Below are 21,671 nucleotides of genomic sequence, written 5' to 3' on the forward strand. Positions count from 1 at the left end.
CTGGGAGCATGAGGATCGTGCCCTGGGGAAGACACTGAGGAGGCTAGGATAAATACAAGCAAGCTCACAACCAAAAGTCCCCAAGGAGAGAGGACCCACACCTCGAAGGCAACACAAAGGCATGAAGCTCACATTCGTGAGGCTCACGGCTGTGAGGTGACCCACATGAAGCTAGATAGGACCTAGACTTCCACCATCAGATGCTAGTTGTGATGTCAGTGTGACATAAATGAGGATAAACACTAAGTAACTAAATGCACACATAACACCCTAGAGATTCCTTGATAGCATGCAACCTTGAATGCAATAAAACAAAGTGCTACTTAAAGTTTTGAAGTGAAACAAATGAAAGCATGTGCACCACCATCAACTGACACTATGACACTTTAATCAATTATAACTCCCTACTAGTGGGTGGGTGAGTCTCATCTACTTGCACCCCGAATTATAGCAATAGAAGGTTAATAATTGATATCTCTCCTCACCAACTAGCCACTTAGCACTTTCAATGGTTATGTAGTGCAATAGACGACTTTCAACCTAACCACCCTCACATATCTTAGCCAGTAATGAGTGGGTGAGTCTCATTGTCACGTAGGCTGTAACGCCTGTGATGACCGACGACAGACCGGATGGCCAGACGGGGCTTTAGCGTCAACGCCTCGGTTGGAGCACCGAGGACGTGGCCATCCGCCCGGGGTTTAGTGGGAGAGGACGCCCATGCAGAGTCATGGGCGGCCAGGCTAGTGTGGACGGCAGGCCACACACTATATAGCCTGGGGGATGAGGGGCAATCCTCATTCTTCCTCTATGGCTGGGTGGTGAGCCAGAGGCCATCCCCTCCTGTGGTAACGCTCGTAGTGGTGTTACAGCGATCTAACATTGGTATCAGAGCGTCGGTTCGATTGGGTCGTCAGGTCTGTGCGTGATCGGGGGACCGGAGCCCACTCAATGGTTTTCAACCATTCAAAACACTTATCCTTATCCACGCAATGGAGTGTGTGGAGGGAGGCGGCCAGAATTGAAAGGAAGAATTCTCTCTCTCTCTCTCTCTCTCTCTCTCTCTCTCTCTCTCTCACTCTCGGTAGCACGCACCAAAGCGAATCTGTAGGTAAGCATTTTTCATTTTTTTTTTGGCGTTGAAGCTTGTCTGCGAAAAAACGTTTTCATTTTGGCGTAGAGAGACGTCGTCTGATGCGAAGAGAGAGAACGTAGGCCTGGTGCTGGAGGGCGCTGGCCTACGTTGTGCAGAGGGGGGGGCGAAGACCACCCGTAAATGCTGCTGTGCAAGAGGATGGCCAACCACACAGCTGCGGCCAGTCCTTAGGCAGGCAGCCAGGCAGACCACGCAGCGAACGGCCAGCCCTGCTTGAGAAAACCTGGTGGCTGCAGAGAGGGCGACCATGCAAACGACGAACTGCTGTTTGAAAAACGTTGTGAAAAGGGGAGAAAACCATTGTATGTAAGGGCCAGCGGGCGGCCACCCATAGCTGGCGGGCCAGCCTACAGCCGACGGCGGCCAGCCACGACAGCCAGGCCCAGCCACCACCAGGCCCAGCCAAGCCACGCGCCGGCGGCTAGCCCTGAGACGGGCGATTGGCCTAGCCCAGCGCCCAGCTGGCGGCCTGCCCCGCCCACATACGGCGGCCAGCCCATAGGCGGCCACCAAAGCCAGCACAGCTGGCGGCGGAAAGCCAAAAATTTAATTAATTTATTTTTTATTTTTCATTTTTCATTTTTATTATTATTTAAAAAAAACAAACGAACATCTCTCTCCCGGCAGTGGAGGGATAATCCCGGAGGTAAAGGGATAATTCAAGGTGGTTCAGGCACAGGATCCCAAGGAAATTAAAATTTTTTATGAGTTGCAGGCACTTTTCTCTTGGATCAGAGCATCCCGGAGTTGCGACGCTTGTAGAGGCTCGTAGCGCAACACAAATCGACAGTCGACGACAGTCGCATGCGACTATAAGGGGGGTGACTATTCTCTCTCCATCACTGCTCATTTTATTAGCATTTTTTTTTGTAATTTCTGAGTTCTCGCATTGTTTTTTGTGCAAGAATTAAAGATGTCTGCTAGGCGTAGTGTGTCTCCATCGCCTTCTACTTCTCTAGGGTTTTCAGGTCTCTTGTCCTCGGTCGCGGGTTTGACCCCGATCGAATTGTCAGGTCGTATACGCCCGGTTCGGAGTGCGCTCGTCGATCACGCGTGATCCGCCAGCGCCCTCCTCGTCTATTGACCCCGCCTTAGGACCCAGCGAGCCCACAGCGGTCGCATTAGCAGACGACCCCTTTCTGGCCGATGAGCCAGATGACATGAACACCGACATCGTCGAGGGGACCGAGGAGGACCTCTTGGATTATGACGACGACGATTATGACCTATTGGACCCTGCCGACGTCCTGACAGAGACGGAGCTCTCTAGTGGACTTTTTAAATATCTTAATGCCAAACTGAACAATATGGGTGAAGTCCAGGCTGACTTAGTCACGATGCTACAGAGCATCTCCACACGGTTAGATGCACTGATAGCCGCCTCGGCTAGTACTCTGACTCCTCGTGGTAGCCGAGCTCCTGCGACACGAGTGAGCGTAGCCTCGCCAGTGGTTGCAGGAGTACAGGTCGATGCGCCTGCGGGGCCGTCCGTAGCGACAGCTTCGTCGTTATTAAAAGACTTAAAGCCGCCTAATTTTGGTGGCGAGGAGAAGGAGAGAAACAAGGACTCGGTCAATATGTTTCTAGCGAAGTGGTCAGATTTGCACATGCTGCGACAGCAGCCTAGTCGGATACAGCCCGTAGAGGCTAGCCTCTCATTAACCGGCAATGCGTACAAGTGGTGGATGAGTTTGACAACTCGTCCTGCCACTTGGATGGAGTTTGAAATGATGTTTCGAAAAGAGTTTTTGCCTGTTAATGAGGCGGAGAGAAGCTGGGAGTTATGGGACAAGTGCTCGATGGAGAACAAATCCCTGACTCAATACATCTCAGACGATAGGGAGATAGTACTCAAGCTAAAGGGGATCGATGCATTCCAGACATTGCCAGGCTTTAAAAGAGGTCTCAAAGATGATTACGTTGAGTACGTAGAGCCCTTACAGACTAAAGACTTAGCAGAGGCTATTAAGTATGCGCAAATATTCGATGACATCAAGCGCCGTAGTGCGCGTGGTGGTTCGAGTAGGGCCGAGGGTAGTGAAAAGAGGAAGTCAGGTCTTAAAAGAAAAGGGTTCCGCAGTGATAAACAAGGGGATAGGACGGACCAGGAAGGATAGGGTGATCATTGGTCTAAAAAACCGCGACCATCCAAGAAGAAAAGGGACATCGAAATCCAAAAGAAAGAGCAGTATATTAAAGCGCGAAAGGAAAATCGCTGCTTTAATTGCAATGATGTAGGACACACGAAGGCTGAGTGTCCAAAGCCTAAAGCCAGCACGAGTGGCAACGAGCCCAAAAAAGATGGTAAATCCTCGAGGCAGTTGCATACAGTGCAGAGACTCCCTCTCAGTTTCGCAGAGTTCAGAGAGGTCTCAGTGTGTCATTGTGATGAGCATCACGCTTGTTCAGTGACACCAGCGATGTGGCAACCTACTGTAGGTCCGCATGACATGGTGTGCATGTATGGCACCATAGGTGGCCGTAGAGTCTCAGTTTTTATTGATGATGAAGCTAGCCACAACTTCTTGAACTTGTTAGTCAAGAAGTTAGGGTTGACTGAGACCCGGAGTGATCATGAGTATACTGTTGGCCTAGCCAACGGATATGACAAAACGGTATGGAATACCGTAGTATTGGGGATCCCATTATCTATGCAGGACTACAAGGCTCCGCTTGACTTTCAGGTCATGCACTTAGCCAGAGCAGACGTATATCTAGGCAGGGAGTGGCTATATGGCTTGGGCCCTAGTCTAGCTCGGAATTACCTACATAATACGCTATGTTTTGAGCATGGAGGTAGAGTCATTACCCTCTGTAGGGCGATCGTACTGTCCCCGCCACACCACTTATTTCCTCCATGGAGCTGTGCACAGCGGTCCGCAGAGACCAGATAGCAGAGGTATATGCTTGTTACCCTCCTTTAAATTCTGTTTCCGTAGATGAAACTGTAAATGATGTTTGCGTAGACAAACAAGGAAAACAAAATAACCTTGGACGAGACCCACTGTTTGAAAACCCTGTTTGGCATGCATGTGATTCAAACAAGAAAAAAATCCAAGGTGAAAGAGACATTAAAGAAAAAGTACGTAGATACTTTAATGAATTTATTAGAGGAATTTCAGGATGTTTTTCCTGATGATTTGCCAGATGGCTTACCACCATCTAGAGAAGTAGACCATGGCATCGAAGTTATGCTAGGATCAAAACCTATAAGCAAACTTGCTTATAAATTAAGCCACTTCGAGGCACAGGAGGTGGAAAAACAATTGACGGAATATTTGAACAAAGGCTTTATTCGGCCTAGTTCAAGTCCGTGGGCATCGCCTATTCTTCTGGTCAAGAAGAAAGACGGATCTATGCAGATGTGCATAGACTATAGAGCTCTTAATCAGATACCGATTAAGAACAAGTATCCGATGCCACGCTGATCAACTCTATGGATCGAGATACTTTACAAAAATAGACCTGAGATCAGGATATCATCAGGTTAGAATTAAACAAGAAGATGTTGCGAAGACAGCATTTAGGACCCGTTTCGGGCATTTTGAGTTTTTGGTTATGCCATTTGGGCTAACCAATGCTCCAGCGACGTTTATGACACTGATGGATAGCATTTTACGTCCATATCTGGAAAAATTCATAGTAGTTTTCGTAGATGATATTCTTGTCTACAGTAAGACACAGAAAGAACACATAGAGCATTTGCGTCTAGTGTTCGAGTTGTTGCGAGAGCACAAACTATTTGCAAAGAAGAGCAAATGTGAATTTTTTGAAACAGAAATTCACTACCTTGGCCATATTATATCCGCCGATGGTACGCGGATGGAGCCAGAAAAAGTAGAGGCTATTCTTAAATGGCCAGCGCCGAAGAATCTCGAGGAATTGCAGATTTTTCTTGGCATGTCGGGGTTCTACCGACAGTATGTGAAGGACTACGTGAAGATCACAGTCCCATTGACTGACCAGTACGGTCAAAAACTAAAAACATTAGTTGGGGGGAAGCCCAACAGAAGAGCTTTGATAAGCTCAAGGTGACCGTAGCTGCACTTGTTTTGACTATTGTCGATCCAAATGAGCCGTTTGTTTTGGAAACAGATGCTAGTAATGAGGCCATTGGGACCGTACTTATGCAAAGGGAACGCCCAATTGCATTTGAGAGTAAAAAGTTAGATCGTGCGTAGCGTAACTACTCAGCTTGTTTGACCTTCAGATACGTTACCAGAAAGGTAAGTATAATGTGGTGGCAGATGCACTTAGTCGCATGCCACAGATTAATGAACTTAGTTTCACGGTCTTCAAGAATGATTTCTTGGAGTCACTACGTGGTTTATGTGAGCACGATCCATCTTTTACAGAGGTTTGGTGCGTTGTACGCGTATGCACTTCTTTATAGACGCGACCACCTCGCACGAGCGCGTCTAGTTCCTTTGAAATTAGACGCTCTTATAGATGCAAGTATAGACGTGCTTATAGACGCAGTCTGCAACAATTTCCTATGCAGTTGCAATTGTGGACCTTGCAAAGAAAAACAGAATTTTCAATCCCCAAAAATATCATTTGCTGAACTATATATGCACAAGATTTTGATAATATGCATGATTTTTTGATGCATTTATATACAAATGAATATATCATCATTTGCAAGGAAAAATATGCTAAGGAAAGAGAAAAGAAATAGGTATAAATCGAGTAATGTGGTGAAAGGGATGGATACATGCAAAGGCTTAGGTAGTGCATTTATATACAAATGAATATATCATTATTTACAAGGAAAAATATGCTAAGGAAAGAGAAAAGAAATAGGTATAAATCGAGTAATGTGGTGAAAGGGATGGATACATGCAAAGGCTTAGGTATATCAAGTAATGCCATGAAAAAAATCCAAAGGACAATGATTCAATCCCCTCCACATCTTTTCATCAAAGTGAAGCTTTTAAAAAAAATCTTGAACCTCCATGAAAAGCAGTCCAAAGGTGAACGATTAAGTAATGCCACACGAAAAGCAACATATCACAATAAATCTATACATGTAATCTCAAAAAGGCGTGAATCTATACATGTAATCTCAATCAATCAATCACCAATAACAAACAACCAAAAGGAAGAACATAGCCATAATAAAAGTACAATGAAAGAACTAGAGTTTAGCCTCATCTTCAATGAGGTCAACCCTTGCTAAAGTATCTATCTCAATGTCCATGCCTATATCCAAATCTACAAAGAGATCTATCCCACTACTAGAATCATCATTATGAGAGACAATATCATCATCTCCAATAGCACGATCATCATCTCCAATGGCATGGTCATCATTAATGTTTTCCAAGCTATCTCCCTCCATAGTTGAGTTGACATGCTCCTCCATATGATCAATGTGGGTGAATGTACTATAAATGGCTCTTGAATGTGGTGAGATTGGGATTATATGCCACTATCTCTTATTGTCAATTATTGGTTGATACATAACCTATTCAAGCACAAAGGTACATCATACAAAAAAAATACATCTCTACTATATGTAAATGCATATATTGTAATTACTAATATTTATATGTACCTGTTCACAATGTTGTGGTAGCACTAGAGTCCCATCCTTTCCTTGCCAAAACTTTGTAGAGTCAATGATCACAAAGCCACTTGCATGACGCTTGATTGTTGCATTAGGACCTCTTTCCACCACATGATTAAAACAATTGACATCCAAAGAAGCCTCGAAAGTCAAGCTTAATGATATTTTGGATCAATCCACAATAATCATCCATGGCTCCATTGGCTCTCTTAAAGCTTACAATTACCCCACAATCTTGGGTGTTCCTCTTCTCATCAATCCTTTGTGTGCGAAAATGTTAACCTGCCGACCATAAAGCATTAAACATTGTGCACTATACCACGACAAAAAAATTTATAAATACCTCAAAATAAATTTTTGCAAGTTTAACATACTAAAATATGATTGAGAACACAAGTTTGTTTACCTTTTTGAAGCATCCTCGGACTCCCACTCCTCCAATGTGATATGCATGTTTTCATCTTGCGCCACTCTCTCCATCTCCTCATGTAGCCAATCTACATCAAGATCCTTGGGAAGTAATCGTAGGTGCTCGGGGTATGGCACACTACGTCCATGGCGCTTACGGAATTCTGACCTTTCACTTTGTCTTCTTGCCTTTTCATCCTCATACTTTGCCACCCATCTTGTCATCACATCACTATTAAGCACACAAAAGGTATTAAGCTTACTATGCATCTCTCTATCCATGATTTTGGTCATTCCCTTTCCTTGAGGAACATGAGAGGTCATCCTCAAGTCTTCTTCATTGCTTTATAGGCGAGGGAGAGAGGGATCCACTTTGGCAAGATAAACAAGTGATTCTTATACCAACCAACCCTCAGCCATACTACCTTATGGATTTGCATTTTACCTTACAAAATCCTTTAAGGTCTTCATGAAACATTCAAGAAAGAACATCCATTGAGCATGCACAGTGCCACATATGGCAATCTGATCAATTAAATGAACCATAAGATGTAGTGTCTTGTGAGAATTGACCATGGGAATGTCTCCTGCACCAAACAAACCACCTCCATAGCCATGACCCTTACATAGTCAAGTGTACATGGATCAATTTCCTTTGGGCTCACATATCTACAATGCAAAACAATAAACAAATCATTTTGAGGAAAACGCATGTAGAAAATTGGCTATGAGGTTTTGGGGTACAAACCTCACAAGCTCCCCCATCTTCTAAATCGTCTCTCGCACTTCGTGGGATGCACAATTGGAAATTCTTGTAGGAAGAATAAACTATAAACATTTATACACCATGATTAGATACATCATTGAACAAGGGAAATATGTACAACTTCAATGTTTCACTTACTTGAAGCATCTTGTGCCAATCGTGAGACTTCAAGCCATATAATTGCTCAACACCTCTCTTCTTTGTCTTTGTGAAGGAACCTTTTAAACACCTCATGCACCCCGTTGGAGTACGGAATGTAGTAATGGCATCTTTCACCAACTTCTCCTCCTTCTTTGTCAATATCCAAGGTGCTTGAGGTAGAATTGTCTTCCCATTTGGTCCCTCTCATGGCCAAGCTCTTTGCATCCTCTCTATGCTTTGTAGATCCTCTCTTACAAGCAAGGAGTCCCGTATCCCTCTCAAGTGCTCCCAAATGTTAGAGGCGACATTCTTGAAGATGTGCATTGGATCAAGAAGATGATTGATTTTGAGGCTCGTCCAATATGGTAGGCGAAAGAAGATAGAGTACCTTATCAAATAACAACAAATATTAAGAGGATTATCTTTTCAAATCAAAGCTTGTATTGGATTTCTATGTCAAAGATATATTACCTATTCATGCTAGGGGAGGAGGACTTTCCACTCCATTCCATAATGCCTTCCAATATCCCATGCTTAGTGGATATGGAGGGACTCCCATCCAAGAAGGAACAAATTTGGGATGATGATGAGGGAGAAATCGATGATGATTCTCATATATCACTTTCTTCAAGCTCTCTGGCCTAGATGCCACCAATGAAGGACATGCATGGTATCCAGATGTGAAGAGACCTAAACAACATACACATTCAAGCATGTCAAAAAACAATACAATGATAATAAAGAATCATCATGAATAGAAACTTATTTGACTCACCTGAACACTTGCCATAACCAGGAAAGTCGTGCATCATCCACATCAAGATGGTCTTCGAGAGAAAGTCTCGTAAGATGGAGGCCAACATATGTCATGCACATGGATACCTCTCCAAAGTATCTCAAGCTCATCAATCAAGGGCTCAAGATATATATCCATATTCTTTATCTTATGTTTCCCAGGAATGAGAAGGGATAACATGACATGTCCTTTCTTTATTGCCATGGATGGAGCAATGTTGTAATTCACCACTACCACTGGCCATATACTATATGAGGTGCTCTTGATTCCAAAAGGATTAACACTATCCATACCCAATCCAAGTCTCAAATTTCTAGGCTCTTCCTTGAAGCTTGGCCACATTTCCTCAATGTGCTTCCATGCAGGAGTGTCTGTGGGAATTCTCATCTTTCCATCATTGGATCGATGAGAGAAATGCCATGACATGAGCTCTGCAATAGATTTGCACTTGAACATGTGTTGGATGCGAGGAATGATGGGAAACCTTACGCGGCACATGTAGACCTTTAAGGTCCTCTTGATATCTTGGCTCGCCACAAACAGTACACTCTTGAGCCGTCGCATGTATCCCACGGAAGAGAACACAATTATTGATACATGCATGGATGCGAGTATAATCCAAGCCTCTAAGAGATGCCACAAAGGGCCTTGCTTGGTCTCTTGAACTTGGCAATTTATTCTCCTTTGGAAGCATCTTTGACAAAAGCCTATCGACAAAACAATCAAATAAATTAATATAAAAAATAATTTCTTCTTATATATCTATAATGGAAGTAGACAATTTATGCAAGTAGAAAACTCACTTGAGAAGTGCATTCAAACTTGCTTTTCTCCATCCATAGATTGTTTGCAAGTTGAGCAACTCGAGAGCAGCGCGTAGAATGGAATATGTACATCCCTCAAAAAGTGGGGTCGAAGCCGCATTATAAAGGTGATCATTTTCCATGGCTTTTTCATTTTCACTACCCTCATTGGCAAATAGAGCACGTACCATATCTTCTAAAACCTCGTCCTCCACCATCTCATGAGGAAAGGGTGGTGGGCTTGTATCTCCATCATTCCAATCCTCCACCACTTTTATGTTTTGTGAAGCCTTTGCCATTTCTCTACGATGCTTGGCCTCTATGAGTTAACATAGAAGGGTGTGGCACATTATCCTACACACGAGTATTTCAATGTGAATCTCCATTGAATACTAGTGCTTAATTAACTTCTTACAATATAAGCAAAGTATACTTACCATTGACCCCGTCAGTTCCCATTTTCCATACATTGAAATGTGATTCATCGTAAATCTACGTTGTCGACGTATACATCCTCGACAACGATCACACATACATTTTGTTTTTTGTTGCAACCAACGATCTTGATTTTGAACACAGAGGGACTCATCATCACTAGAAGAACTGATTGATGAAGACATCTTGCATATTTAAAAAAAGAGTAAATAATTTTCATCTTTCTATCTGTATGTAAAAACTTTTCTGTTTCGCATTTATTTGCGTGTCTATAAATAAGCGCGTCTGTACATGCATCTAAAAGCGCGTCTATAAATGCGTCTACTCTGCAGAATAGACGCGCACTGTGGTGAAAAAGACCAAAAATTAAACCCGAGAGTGTTTTGCCAGTATTTTGCCAGTATTTTGGCAAAACACAGTTCTTTCAAAAAACATCCCGCTCTATTTCTAATCCTCTCTCACCCTCTCAAGCTTCTAACCCTCTCTCACCCTCTCAAGCTTTATCACCAGGCTATAAATCTGGTTTACAAAGGACTGTGGAGTAAGAGTTTACCTTGGTATATACCTTGGTTGTGGTGAGTCTCTTTCTCTTCTTCTTCTTGTTGCTCCTTTTCTTCTTGTTCTTCTTCTTACTCTTGCTCTTTCTCTTGCTCTTCTTCTTGAACCCTATTTTTCTTTTGTAAAAGACAATAAAGTGTTTATATAGCTCACTTTTTTTTTGGCTGTTTTACACATTTTTACCTCAAAAATCACAAATAACCAAGGTAGGCCTCTTGGTTTGTTTATTATATTTTCTTAATATTTCATTACTAATCTTTTGTATATATGCATTACTAATCTTCTTAATATTTTCTTGGTTTGTATATATGCATTACTAATATTTTGCTCACCCTTTTGTTGGTTTTGTAGGTCCTCTAATCCTCTCTTTCAACATCACGAAAAAGAGGTAAGTGCTTTCATATCTTTCCCCTCTTTCCTCTATTATTATTACACCCTTGGGTGCTGGGGATTTTTTTTGTAGGTTTGTGCATAAGCCTTATATATGCATAAGGCCTCATGCATAAGCTCTCATGCATAAGGCCTTATGCATAAGCCTTATGCTTTATGCTTTATGCTTTAAGCTTTAAGCATAAAGCATAATCCTTATGCTTTATGCTTTATGCATAAGCGTTATACTTTATGCTTAAGGCCTTATGTTAAGCTTTATGCTTTATGCATAAGCTTTATGCCTTATGCTTTAAGCTTTATCCATAAGCCTCATGCTAAGCTTTATGCATAAGGCCTCATGCATAGCTTTATGCATAAGACCTCATGCATAAGCCTTATGCATAAGCTTTATGCTTTATGCTTAAGGCCTTATGCTTAAGCTTTATGCTTTATGCATAAGCCTTATGCATAAGCTTTATGCCTTATGCTTTAAGCTTTATGCATAAGCTTTATGCTTTATGCTTAATGCTTAAGAATGCATAAGGCCTTATGTATAGTGCTTTATGCATAAGGCCTCATGCTTAAGGCCTTATGCATAGTGCTTTATGCATAAGGCCTCATGCTTAAGGCCTCATGCATAGCTTTATGCATAAGGTCTCATGCATAGTTTTATGCTTAAGGCCTCATGCTTAAGGCCTTATGCATAGTGCTTTATGCATAAGGCCTCATGCATAGTTTTATGCATAAGCCTCATGCTTAAGGCCTCATGCATAGCTTTATGCTTAAGGCCTTATGCATAGTTCTTTATGCATAAGGCCTCATGCTTAAGGCCTTATGCATAAGCTTTATGTATAAGGCGTAATGCATAATGCTTTATGCAAGGCTTGCGTAACGGCTTGCATAATGCAGTGTCGGGAATGAGATGATTCTCGGCTTGCATAACAGCTTACATTCTTTCTTAATATTTGTTTATTTTTTGTGTTTTGAAGAATGAGATGATTCTCGGGGTCAATTGACTTAAAGAGTCGGGAAGTCTTCATTTCATAATATTTTTTTAATATTTTCTTTGTTTGTATAGATGTGGCCTGGGTCCTCGTCCTCTTGTCCCACACAGACCTATAGGTAGAGGCTCTCATCGAGTCTCAACAACGGTTTGCTAGGGAGGTAGAGGGCATCTTTGGCTATACTACCATCCCCGAGCAGTTGGCAGCAGGCACTCCTTTACCATCAGGTCCACCCAACAGAGTCCCTTGCCAGGCACTTTACCCTTGCTAGACACTTCACCTGCCTTTACATTCACCCCTCATTCGTCAGCCCTAGTTAGTGTGCTACAACATCTTCTACACCTGCACCTTCAGGAGATGTTACACCTCACAGTCATCATGGCTCTCATGAGAATGGCAGCCATCGTCGTAGTTAGGGAGGGTAGTCGTGGAGATAGTGGTGGTCGTATCTTGTGCCACACTAGCACTGGGAGTGGAGGTAGAGGAAATAGAGGATGCCTAGGGCAGTGCTTTGGGGGTGGGGATAGTTCTTCAGAGTCACCATCACATCATAGTGATATATCATATTATGATATCACAGATGTGGGCGGCATAGTTGATTACTCTCGTGGGAAGGAGGTGGTAAACTACTTACACCAAGTAGTTTTTGCACACTATAAAGATTGCTTTATACATTTTAAGAAGCAAAGGGAGAGCCTAGTTGATTGCATTAAAGCTGTCCACAAGATGTATCCTAATCCTCACAACCAAAGGTTTTACACAAAATCAAAAACATACTTAAGAATAGGAGGTCTCTAGCAAGGAGACATGCAAAGGAGGAGAAAGCCTGAATAGATGCCGGTCAAAATGGACATGGCAAGCCATCTACTACTCATAGGGGCAAGTGGAAGAAAGCCAAGAAGGAGCTCCTAGAAGTAGTGAACCAGCAAAACAAAGAGAAGCACGACGAATACAAATGGAGCGATATGGATCGTTGCACTTCAGATCTGGTCGTGTATCATGGGAGGCCGAGTTTGTATGTATAGTGCAACTTCATGTCTTTTCTTTGTATTCTCTCTATTTGAGTTGTGTTATAATGTTTGTCTTGTGATGTAGCTTGAAATTGTGGGTAGAGATCCTACCCCAGCAGAGACTGGCTTTACCATTGCACCACAATAGAGGAGATACATGGGATTACCTTCAAAGGGATCATCTTCGACAAACAATACAATCGAGCAAGGAGAACACCAATGCAGGTAATACTTTATATTTTTATTTACAAAACATGTTTCGATCTTTATAATACTTTCTATTTTTATTTATATATATCTTCACTTTGTGTAGGCACAAGGTGGACAAGAAAGAGGACAAGATGACTCGGAGAATGATGACTCCTCCGAGTAGTTTTCCTTGTAGTTTTTCTTCATGTATAAATTTGGTTTATACAACTATGTTTCTTTCTCAAGCCTCATGTGGCTACCATCATGTATGGACAATTCTTTGGATATAAGATGAAAATTTTTATCTTCTTTATGTATCTATGTTTTTATTCAAGCCTTATGTGGCTACGATCATGTATGGAGAAATTTTTGGATATAAAATGTAAATTCTCATCTTCTTTAATCAATATTCGAAGTGTGTTCACAAATCTTTTTGTGCATATCTATCTGTGTTGATCTTGATTCGTCTATGTACAAGTTTAAGTTTTTATGTTGATATCTGTGTTGATCTTGATTCGTCTATGTACAAGTAAGCAAAACCTTAAACCAGAGAGCTACCTGTGCAGAAAATGTAGCTACATGTATAGAAAATGCAGCTGTATATCTACATAAGCACCTCTTTGGAAATTTTTTTAATTCTAGAGTGCATTTATAAGCACGTCTATAACGGAGGCTATAAATGCATCTATTTACGCGTCTATATGTGCATCTATAAGCGCGTTTATATCAGTATAGACGAGTGTCTGTAGACATGATTTTAGATGCAATTATAAACGCACCTGTAAAATTTTAAAGCACATTGTCAAAACGCGTCTATAAACGCGCCTATGGTCGCTTTTCCTTGTAGTGATCTCCTTTCTTTTGGTGTTGTGCTAGCCAAACGCCTTGCTCTTCAACGTCGTCTTCACCTTGCCCCCAACGTCTCCACCTTCTTGTTGCCTTGCATATGTAAGCGATGTTCTAGACAATCACACCATGCTGCTACTATCGCTTTACTAGCCCTAGGCTAATTTATGCCAAGCCTCACTTAGACTAACCTAGCTTTATCCTAATTAACTAAGCTAGTTAGTTTAAAGCCTAACTAACTAACTAACCCTAAATATTAACATTAACTCTAACGAATTATTAATACTAATACTAATCCTTATTACTAACACTAACACTAACACTAACACTAACACTAACACTAACACTAACACTAACACTAACACTAACACTAACACTAACACTAACACTAACACTAACACTAATACTAATCCTGATTACTAACACTAACACTAACACTCACCAACACCAACACCAACACCAACACCAACACCAACACCAACACCAACACCAACACCAACACTAACACTAACACTAACTAATATTATTATTAATAATACTAACTAACTATCAATAAGCCTAATAGTAATAAGTAATACTAACTCACTAAATAATAATCCTAAACTTGAAAAAAATAATGATGAAAAAAGATTAAAAACCCAAAAAACACACCAACAAATAACCAAACATCACACAAGCCTTATCCTAAGCACTGCGAATCAAATCTAAGTATTCAAATCCAACCAAACATCACACAAGCCTTATCTTAAACCTTCTCCTAAGTATTGAAAGCCAAATCTAAGTATTGTAAATCAAATCCAACCAAACCTTATTCTACTATGAGTTAAATCCAACCAACAATCTTCCATTGAGCCGAAATGCAACAAGAAAAGAAACCAACACCAGATCTTTCACCGAATTACAACAAAGAAACCTACACAAAAGTCTACACAAACACTAAGGAAAAGCGACCGTGCTCCCTGCCAATTAGTGCCAATGGAAAGCTCAAACCCACAACATTGACTAGCTCAAGGATAACCAAGTGAAGAGAGCTTAACTTTCATGTGTCATTGGGAAACAAGTTTCCTACTTGCCATCTCATATGAGAGGCAACTTAGGAGAAACCATAAAGATGATATCTAGCACTTGACAAGACCCACCTCCCATTATCACACCACAAGAATTATCCACATAGACCTTGGAACTCCCAAATGTTTCAAGACCATGCTTTATCGTGTAAAGATAATAGCCCCCCCCCCCCTCTCTCTCTCTCTCTCTCTCTCTCACACACACACACACACACACACACACACACACTCCCACTAGCACACTCTCACTACCAAAAGGCCAAGAGGATAGGGTAGAGAGCTAGAGCAGAAGGTGAAAGGGCACACTCTCAATCAACACTCAAGGGAATGTTCCTTTATCATTAGAGAAATTCACCTATATACAAGGGAGTTATAAGTTTGGTGTCAACACCAAATAACTAATTGGGCACCCACTTACTGTCTAACCTTATCTAGGCTAGTCTAACTACACCTTGGGTGGATGTGCTGACACTTTCACTTGGCTCGATCATCCCTTAAGTACAGTTATGTAGAAAATACAATGATTGGAACAAGTTATTAATTCCCTCTTAGGCTACAAACACATAAGTGAGGGTTGGACAAGGATATTTTAGGTAGTCTCCATTATGTGTGCACATCCTTTAGTGACTATGCACTGCTTGTGCATGCTCTTAGCTCGTTGTTGTAGATGGATCATCTCCACTTGTGAGACCATGCACACTTCAATTAAGCCTATCATAGATGCAGGTGTGTGTTATTAATGCACGTCAATGGTTCGTGTTAACATTGAGTTAACACCTACTTTCATATGAAGACATCATATATATAAGCCATGTACATATATTCATATTGCCAATATGATCTTACATTTTAGCTCCAGGTGTCAAATCGTCCATGATTCCACCAATGAGTATGAGGCCATGCTTTAGTTAGAGTGCTTAGAGAGAATATCACATCATTTAAACTAACGTTAGAGGAAAATTTCTAATGGTTGGGGTGGAGATTTGCAAAAGCCAACACACTAGAATTTCGTGAAACCATAAAATCTCCATGTACCATCCAAGGGGAACCATTCTAGTGTATCATAAAATATATCAACAACTACTACCCAACCTCATGGGGAATGCCTTATCTTTTGATATATTCTATGAGATAACACTTTTTCTATCGAAATGTTGAAATCTTTTTTGAAAGTGTGGAGCCATAATCACCCAAAGATGAGGAGAGGATGAGGACAAGAAAGATGAGAAGAACAAGGAAGCCTTGAAATCAATGGAATTCCATGGTCCACAAGACAATCCAACCCTCGCTCCTCCCTTCCACAAACATTGCTAACACATGAGAACCCCCGGCACAACCAATGGTAGTCTGCATCCATATCACAACCTTATAAGCACTAGTATGCTCCTAGTATGAGATCTTTCTTGAAGTTGTGTGATTTTGCTTAGCCCATAATGGACTACTCGTGAAAGAAAACATGACAAACAATAGTGACATAAAACACATCGTTATATAAACGTATTATAATGAATAAGCTTTATCAGTCAAGTTATCCCTTGTTCTTAGGAGCTTACAAGTTATAGGCTATAAGATGTTTGTGATCTGTAAGTATAGGTGGGACTACTAGTGAAAATTGTTGATAACATAGAATTTTCCTTACTATTTTGTGAAGAGAAAGAATGGACTAGCAAGCCTTTTTGTACTTCCTAAGGTAAAAGTTCACACTTTATATCATTTGATATAGAGGTTTGGACATTGCAATTGATCCATGCATACTACTTCACATGGCCATGGCCATTGACATTTTGAGAGGAATTCATGCACGCATAGCGGATGATGAAGTGTGCTCGCACCTTCCAAAGAGACATGCAGTCTTGTTTGCTCCATTAAAAGCATTGCCATGAAATTGAACGTGGTTGTGGCAACATTGTGAATGAAAACTTGCCAAATTGTTTTAGGAGAGTCATCATACTCTGCATGAACGAAGACTCATGCAATACAAATTAGTCTTATTTGAACCCCTCTAAAGGCATTTTAAGGTTGGTGTGAAAAACCATGCGAAATAAACCACAGTAGGACGAGCAGGCCCATGCAAAAGCATACTTGTAGAAGCGTATTTGGAGAAGTTAGGGCATGAAGCATATGATCTCCTGATCCTCCTCGTCGACGTCCTTCTAATTCCTCTTTACGTAACAGTTCCCTCTTCGCTGCCTCTCTCTTCTTTTTCTCTCGATACCTCTGATTCCTTTCTTTGTTTCTTCGTTTCCGTTTCGACTCCTCGACTGCTAAAAGGCTGGGTGGAGTTAACTCTTCCTCCTCCTCCTCCTCCTCCTCTCCTTCTTCTATAAGTGGGGCGGCGGCGGCGGTCTTCGATTTCCCAATATCTAATTCTTGCTCATCAACTTCGATTTCCTCCTTAGTTGCCATTACAAAACCTTCCTCCTCTTGATCTTCTTCTGCTGTTGCTGCAGCTACGTCTCCTGCTGACGTAGGTGATGTACTGGCTACTGACGTAGGTGATGTACTGGCCTTCAATTTCTCAATATGATCTTCTTCTTGGCGCTGATCATCTGCAACTTCTCCCTCGGCCATGCAGGCTAAATATCGTATTTCCTTCTGTGCGGCTGCCGCTTTCTTCATTTTCTCAGCATACCTCTGCCTCCTTTTCCTGTTTCTTTTCGTCTTTGTGGAAATATCCTCCTCCTCACGATCTAATTCCCCTACAATCTTCAGCTCTTTCGAAGTCAGCTGCTCCTCATGATCATCATGCAGATTGCTACCAGCTTCATGTTCCTGCTGGCTTAATCTCGTGAGTACTTCTAATATGTCAGATTCTGCCCGTTGATAGATTTCATATTGCCTAGCTTGTTCCTGGTTTGATCTTGTGAGAACTTCTAATATATCTGCCCAATAGATGTTGTATTGTACAGCTTCATCGATCCAATTTTGAATTCGCTCTCTTTTATCTGGGTCGACCTCATCTGTCCTTTGGTCTGGAATCACAGAAGAAGCGCAGATACCATTGAATCAGTTACCCCACTTATCGATTCGAACTTACTACGCCCCACAACTCATGCACTACCCAAAAAATAACAATAGTAATTAGTATAATTAAGATATACATCTATCTAGACGCAGTACCAATGGAGGTGCTAACGAAGCTGCTTCCAGGCAAAGTTCTGGCTCTCGAATATAGTTAATTACCTGGTGGTGTAATAGCCTCCACAGCTCTCTCAGATATCGATGTGGGCATCATGCAGCTAGCTGTTGTTGGTTTTGGAAGTTTTGTGTCTCTCTCGTCTCACCATATCGCAGACTCTAAGAATAATCGCACTCCATACATTTCCTTAATGGTGGAGTTTTATCACGACGGGAGGATGATTTGAATCGGTTCATCTTCTTTCGTGAAATATACGGATGATAAGGTACATATCGATCCTTGTTGTGTAGAGATGATAAGGATGTCTGGCTGTGTAGAGATGATAAGCTATATATCGATTCTTGTTGTGTAGAGATGATAAAGCGTAGATACCTTATCATCCCTACCCACCAACACCTCATGCCTTCATCACATTAATAGCTCTAGTGCAAAAGCCAACACAACGTTAATCGAGGACATGCACGTGAGTACCCTTATCAACAAAACTCTAGAAACGTAATCGAGCATTATGTCCACAGATTATTTGAACTTCTTTTAAATTAGTGGCTTGAAACAGACCAACTGGCTCTTTGTTTTGTTGGCATTGGGGATAGTGTTAGAACTAAGGTTTCTTTGGTTAGGTCAGAAAGAAAACCTAATTAGACTAGAGTTAAAACAAACTTCGTTGTTTAAACAACCATAGCAATGGTTTACTTCTATATAAAGCTTTCATTTCCAGTTAATATATCTCTCGTATTTTCAGTATTCGTATGTTCTTGATTCTACACTGTACATCTCGGATTTATGACTATAACTTAGTAAGGCCCCTCTTCTTTGTATTCTAAGTGACTTGGATGCGTACAGTAGTGATATGTCACCATGCCATTAAAGGGTGGTGAGGGCCGCGGATTGGATTTGTTACTTGACCTGGAAGCGACTGGCTCGGAGGAATTGTTGAGCATCCTTGGACGGTTCTGCATGAAGTTGCGTTTTCCACAGGATGGCTTGAAACCAGTTACGTCCATGGCGACTGGCTTAGCACTGCCACGGCCACTTGTGGCAGTGCTAAGCCACAAGTGGTGCGCAGCACCTCTTTTGGGAGAATTTCGGCCACCAACATCTACAGTTGCAGGTTGGCGATGGACGATTGAGTCATGATGAAAGCTCTCCAGGTAGTGGGAAGAGTTGCAAGCAGTAGCATTGATTGGAGCTAGATTGGGATAGCTAGTCCTGCCACACAAGGAACTTTTGGTGGTTCCCTATATAGTGAACTTTACTATATATATAGGAAATTTTGAGAGATTTCCTAGTTATGGTTATGTTGATGGAAATTTGGACAATCCTATTTCCCATTTACTCAATCCTCTATATGTACGAATATGTAGGAAATATGGGCCAGTATCTAGATAATTAAATTTCCTATATAGAGAGTATGAGCCAATATCTAGATAATTCAATTTACTATATACACAATATCTAGGTAATTCAATTTCCTATATAGAGAATGAATAAGAAATATAGGCTATTATCTAGATAATACAATTTTCTATAGAGAGAATGGATTGCATATGTGGAGAATTGAACCACAAATGAGTAAATGGTTATTTAAAAAAATTACTTATTTTTAAAAAATTGTTTACTTTAGAACTTTTATACTTAATTATTCAATCATCAATATTATTACAAATTGAAATACTTAAATTCTTCTCTCTCTCTCTCTCTCTCTCTCTCTCTCTTTCTCTCTCACACACACACACACACACACACACACATATATAAACTCAATGTAACATATGTTAAAATGTAGGTATGTCCTCTCATCTTACATCAAAAAGTAAGAGAATTATTTTACCAATACTAGCATGCCCATATTCAAGCTAAACAACCACCTACCTTAGAAACTAAGATTTTCTCTCTCCTCATCAAACAAATAGATATTTTCTCTCTCTCTCTCTCTCTCTCTCTCTCTCTCTCTCTCTCATACGTAATCCAAAACCTTAGATTATTATCTCTCTCTAATGTGTCGCAACAGTAAATAATGATTATAGTAAGATTTTACACCTTAGTGAAAACGTCTCCCCCTCTTAGTGTGTTCATGTCCATCTCTTTTTCTCACTTTGTGTCAAACGTCTCTTAGAATGTATATTTTAAAAAAAACAACGTATACAATAGCCCTTATCTCTCTTTCACTAGGTCATTGCCCAACAAGAAAATACTACACACAACGTATTTAAAGCCTCCCTCTGAACTCTCTAGAATACGAAAACCTCTAGAGCTTCGAACCGCCAGTCATCCACATGTCAAGATTTCATCTCTAAGGAGCTCTAAGGTTACCTCTCACCACTTCAAATTGATTAAAAAAATTAGGAAACCATATTAAGCTTGCACTAAGTTAAAATATATACAAATAGGACAAAAGATTTGTGTTGATATTGTGAAACAATGGGAAAGGACATTTTGCATGGGAATGGTGAGAAAGAGTGAGTGTTTTGATAGAAGCTACGTACATAGCTTTCAAAGGGTAGCTGTAGAACCTCTTAAGATCTCATAATACCATATCCATGAGTTCATAATCTTTCTTAAGATCTCATAATTTATGTAAGATCTCATATAATTTCATAAAATCTTGTTAGAGATCTAATGAGATCATAAGATCCCTAAGACTAATTCCTCTATCACTACAAGACAATGCTGCCATACACGCGTTTCATACACGCGATAAATTACGAACGCGTGTATGGTCGCGCCTGTATTTGAATAGAATCGGGCGCGTGTATTTTAGCATTTAAGTTCGCGTGTATATTTGCATTTATAAACGCGTGTATAAACGCGTTTATATACACGCAGTAATACACGCATCTATACACGGTAATATTTACGGATTAATACACGCTATTATATACGGAGTAATACACGCCACTATACACGGATTAATACACGCATGGCAGAGAAAAACTGAAGAAAAACTGAATTCCTTTACAAAATTAAAAACTATTTTCTTTAAACCAGCTCATAGTACATTACAGTATACATCATTACACATCAACACTGCTTTTAAGTCGAAGTGTCGAGAGGAGGGAGGCCTACTAATGTCCACCACCGCAACACCTCTCCATAGTTCCTCCAACTCATCAATCAATGGTTCAAGATAAACATCCATATGCTTGACTTTATGTTTCCCTGGAATTAGAAGGGATAACATAAGATGTCCCTTCTTGATCGCCATTGATGGTGGAAGGTTGTAATTCACCAACACAACTGGCCACACGCTGTATGCGGTGCTTTTGAAACCAAATGGATTCACTCCATCCATACCCAGGCCAAGTCTCAAGTTTCTGGGCTCTGTTTTAAAGCTGGGCCACTCATCTTCAATATGCTTCCAAGCAGGAGTGTCTACGGGAATTCTCCACATGCCATCATCCGATCGATGTGAGGA

At 41.0% G+C, this 21,671-nt stretch overlaps 1 protein-coding gene across 1 annotated transcript; it reads right to left on the reverse strand.

Annotated features, from left to right (window-relative positions):
* Nucleotides 1-1,075: 1,075 nt before the first annotated feature.
* LOC147638800 (uncharacterized) lies at nt 1,076-18,423 on the reverse strand. Its single transcript, XM_086783827.1, has 4 exons — nt 18,301-18,423; nt 17,286-18,089; nt 16,950-17,069; nt 1,076-1,680 (listed from the first exon to the last, which is right to left on the reverse strand). Exons 1-4 carry the CDS (start codon nt 18,350-18,352, stop codon nt 1,076-1,078), a joined length of 1,581 nt encoding a protein of 526 aa, XP_086639953.1. The 5' UTR covers nt 18,353-18,423.
* Between the last annotated feature and the right edge of the window lie 3,248 nt (nt 18,424-21,671).

The sequence above is a fragment of the Cibotium barometz genome, chromosome 4, assembly GCF_041138505.1.
Source record: "Cibotium barometz isolate CiBa-2024 chromosome 4, ASM4113850v1, whole genome shotgun sequence".
In the NCBI taxonomy this organism is placed as follows: Eukaryota; Viridiplantae; Streptophyta; class Polypodiopsida; order Cyatheales; family Cibotiaceae; genus Cibotium; species Cibotium barometz.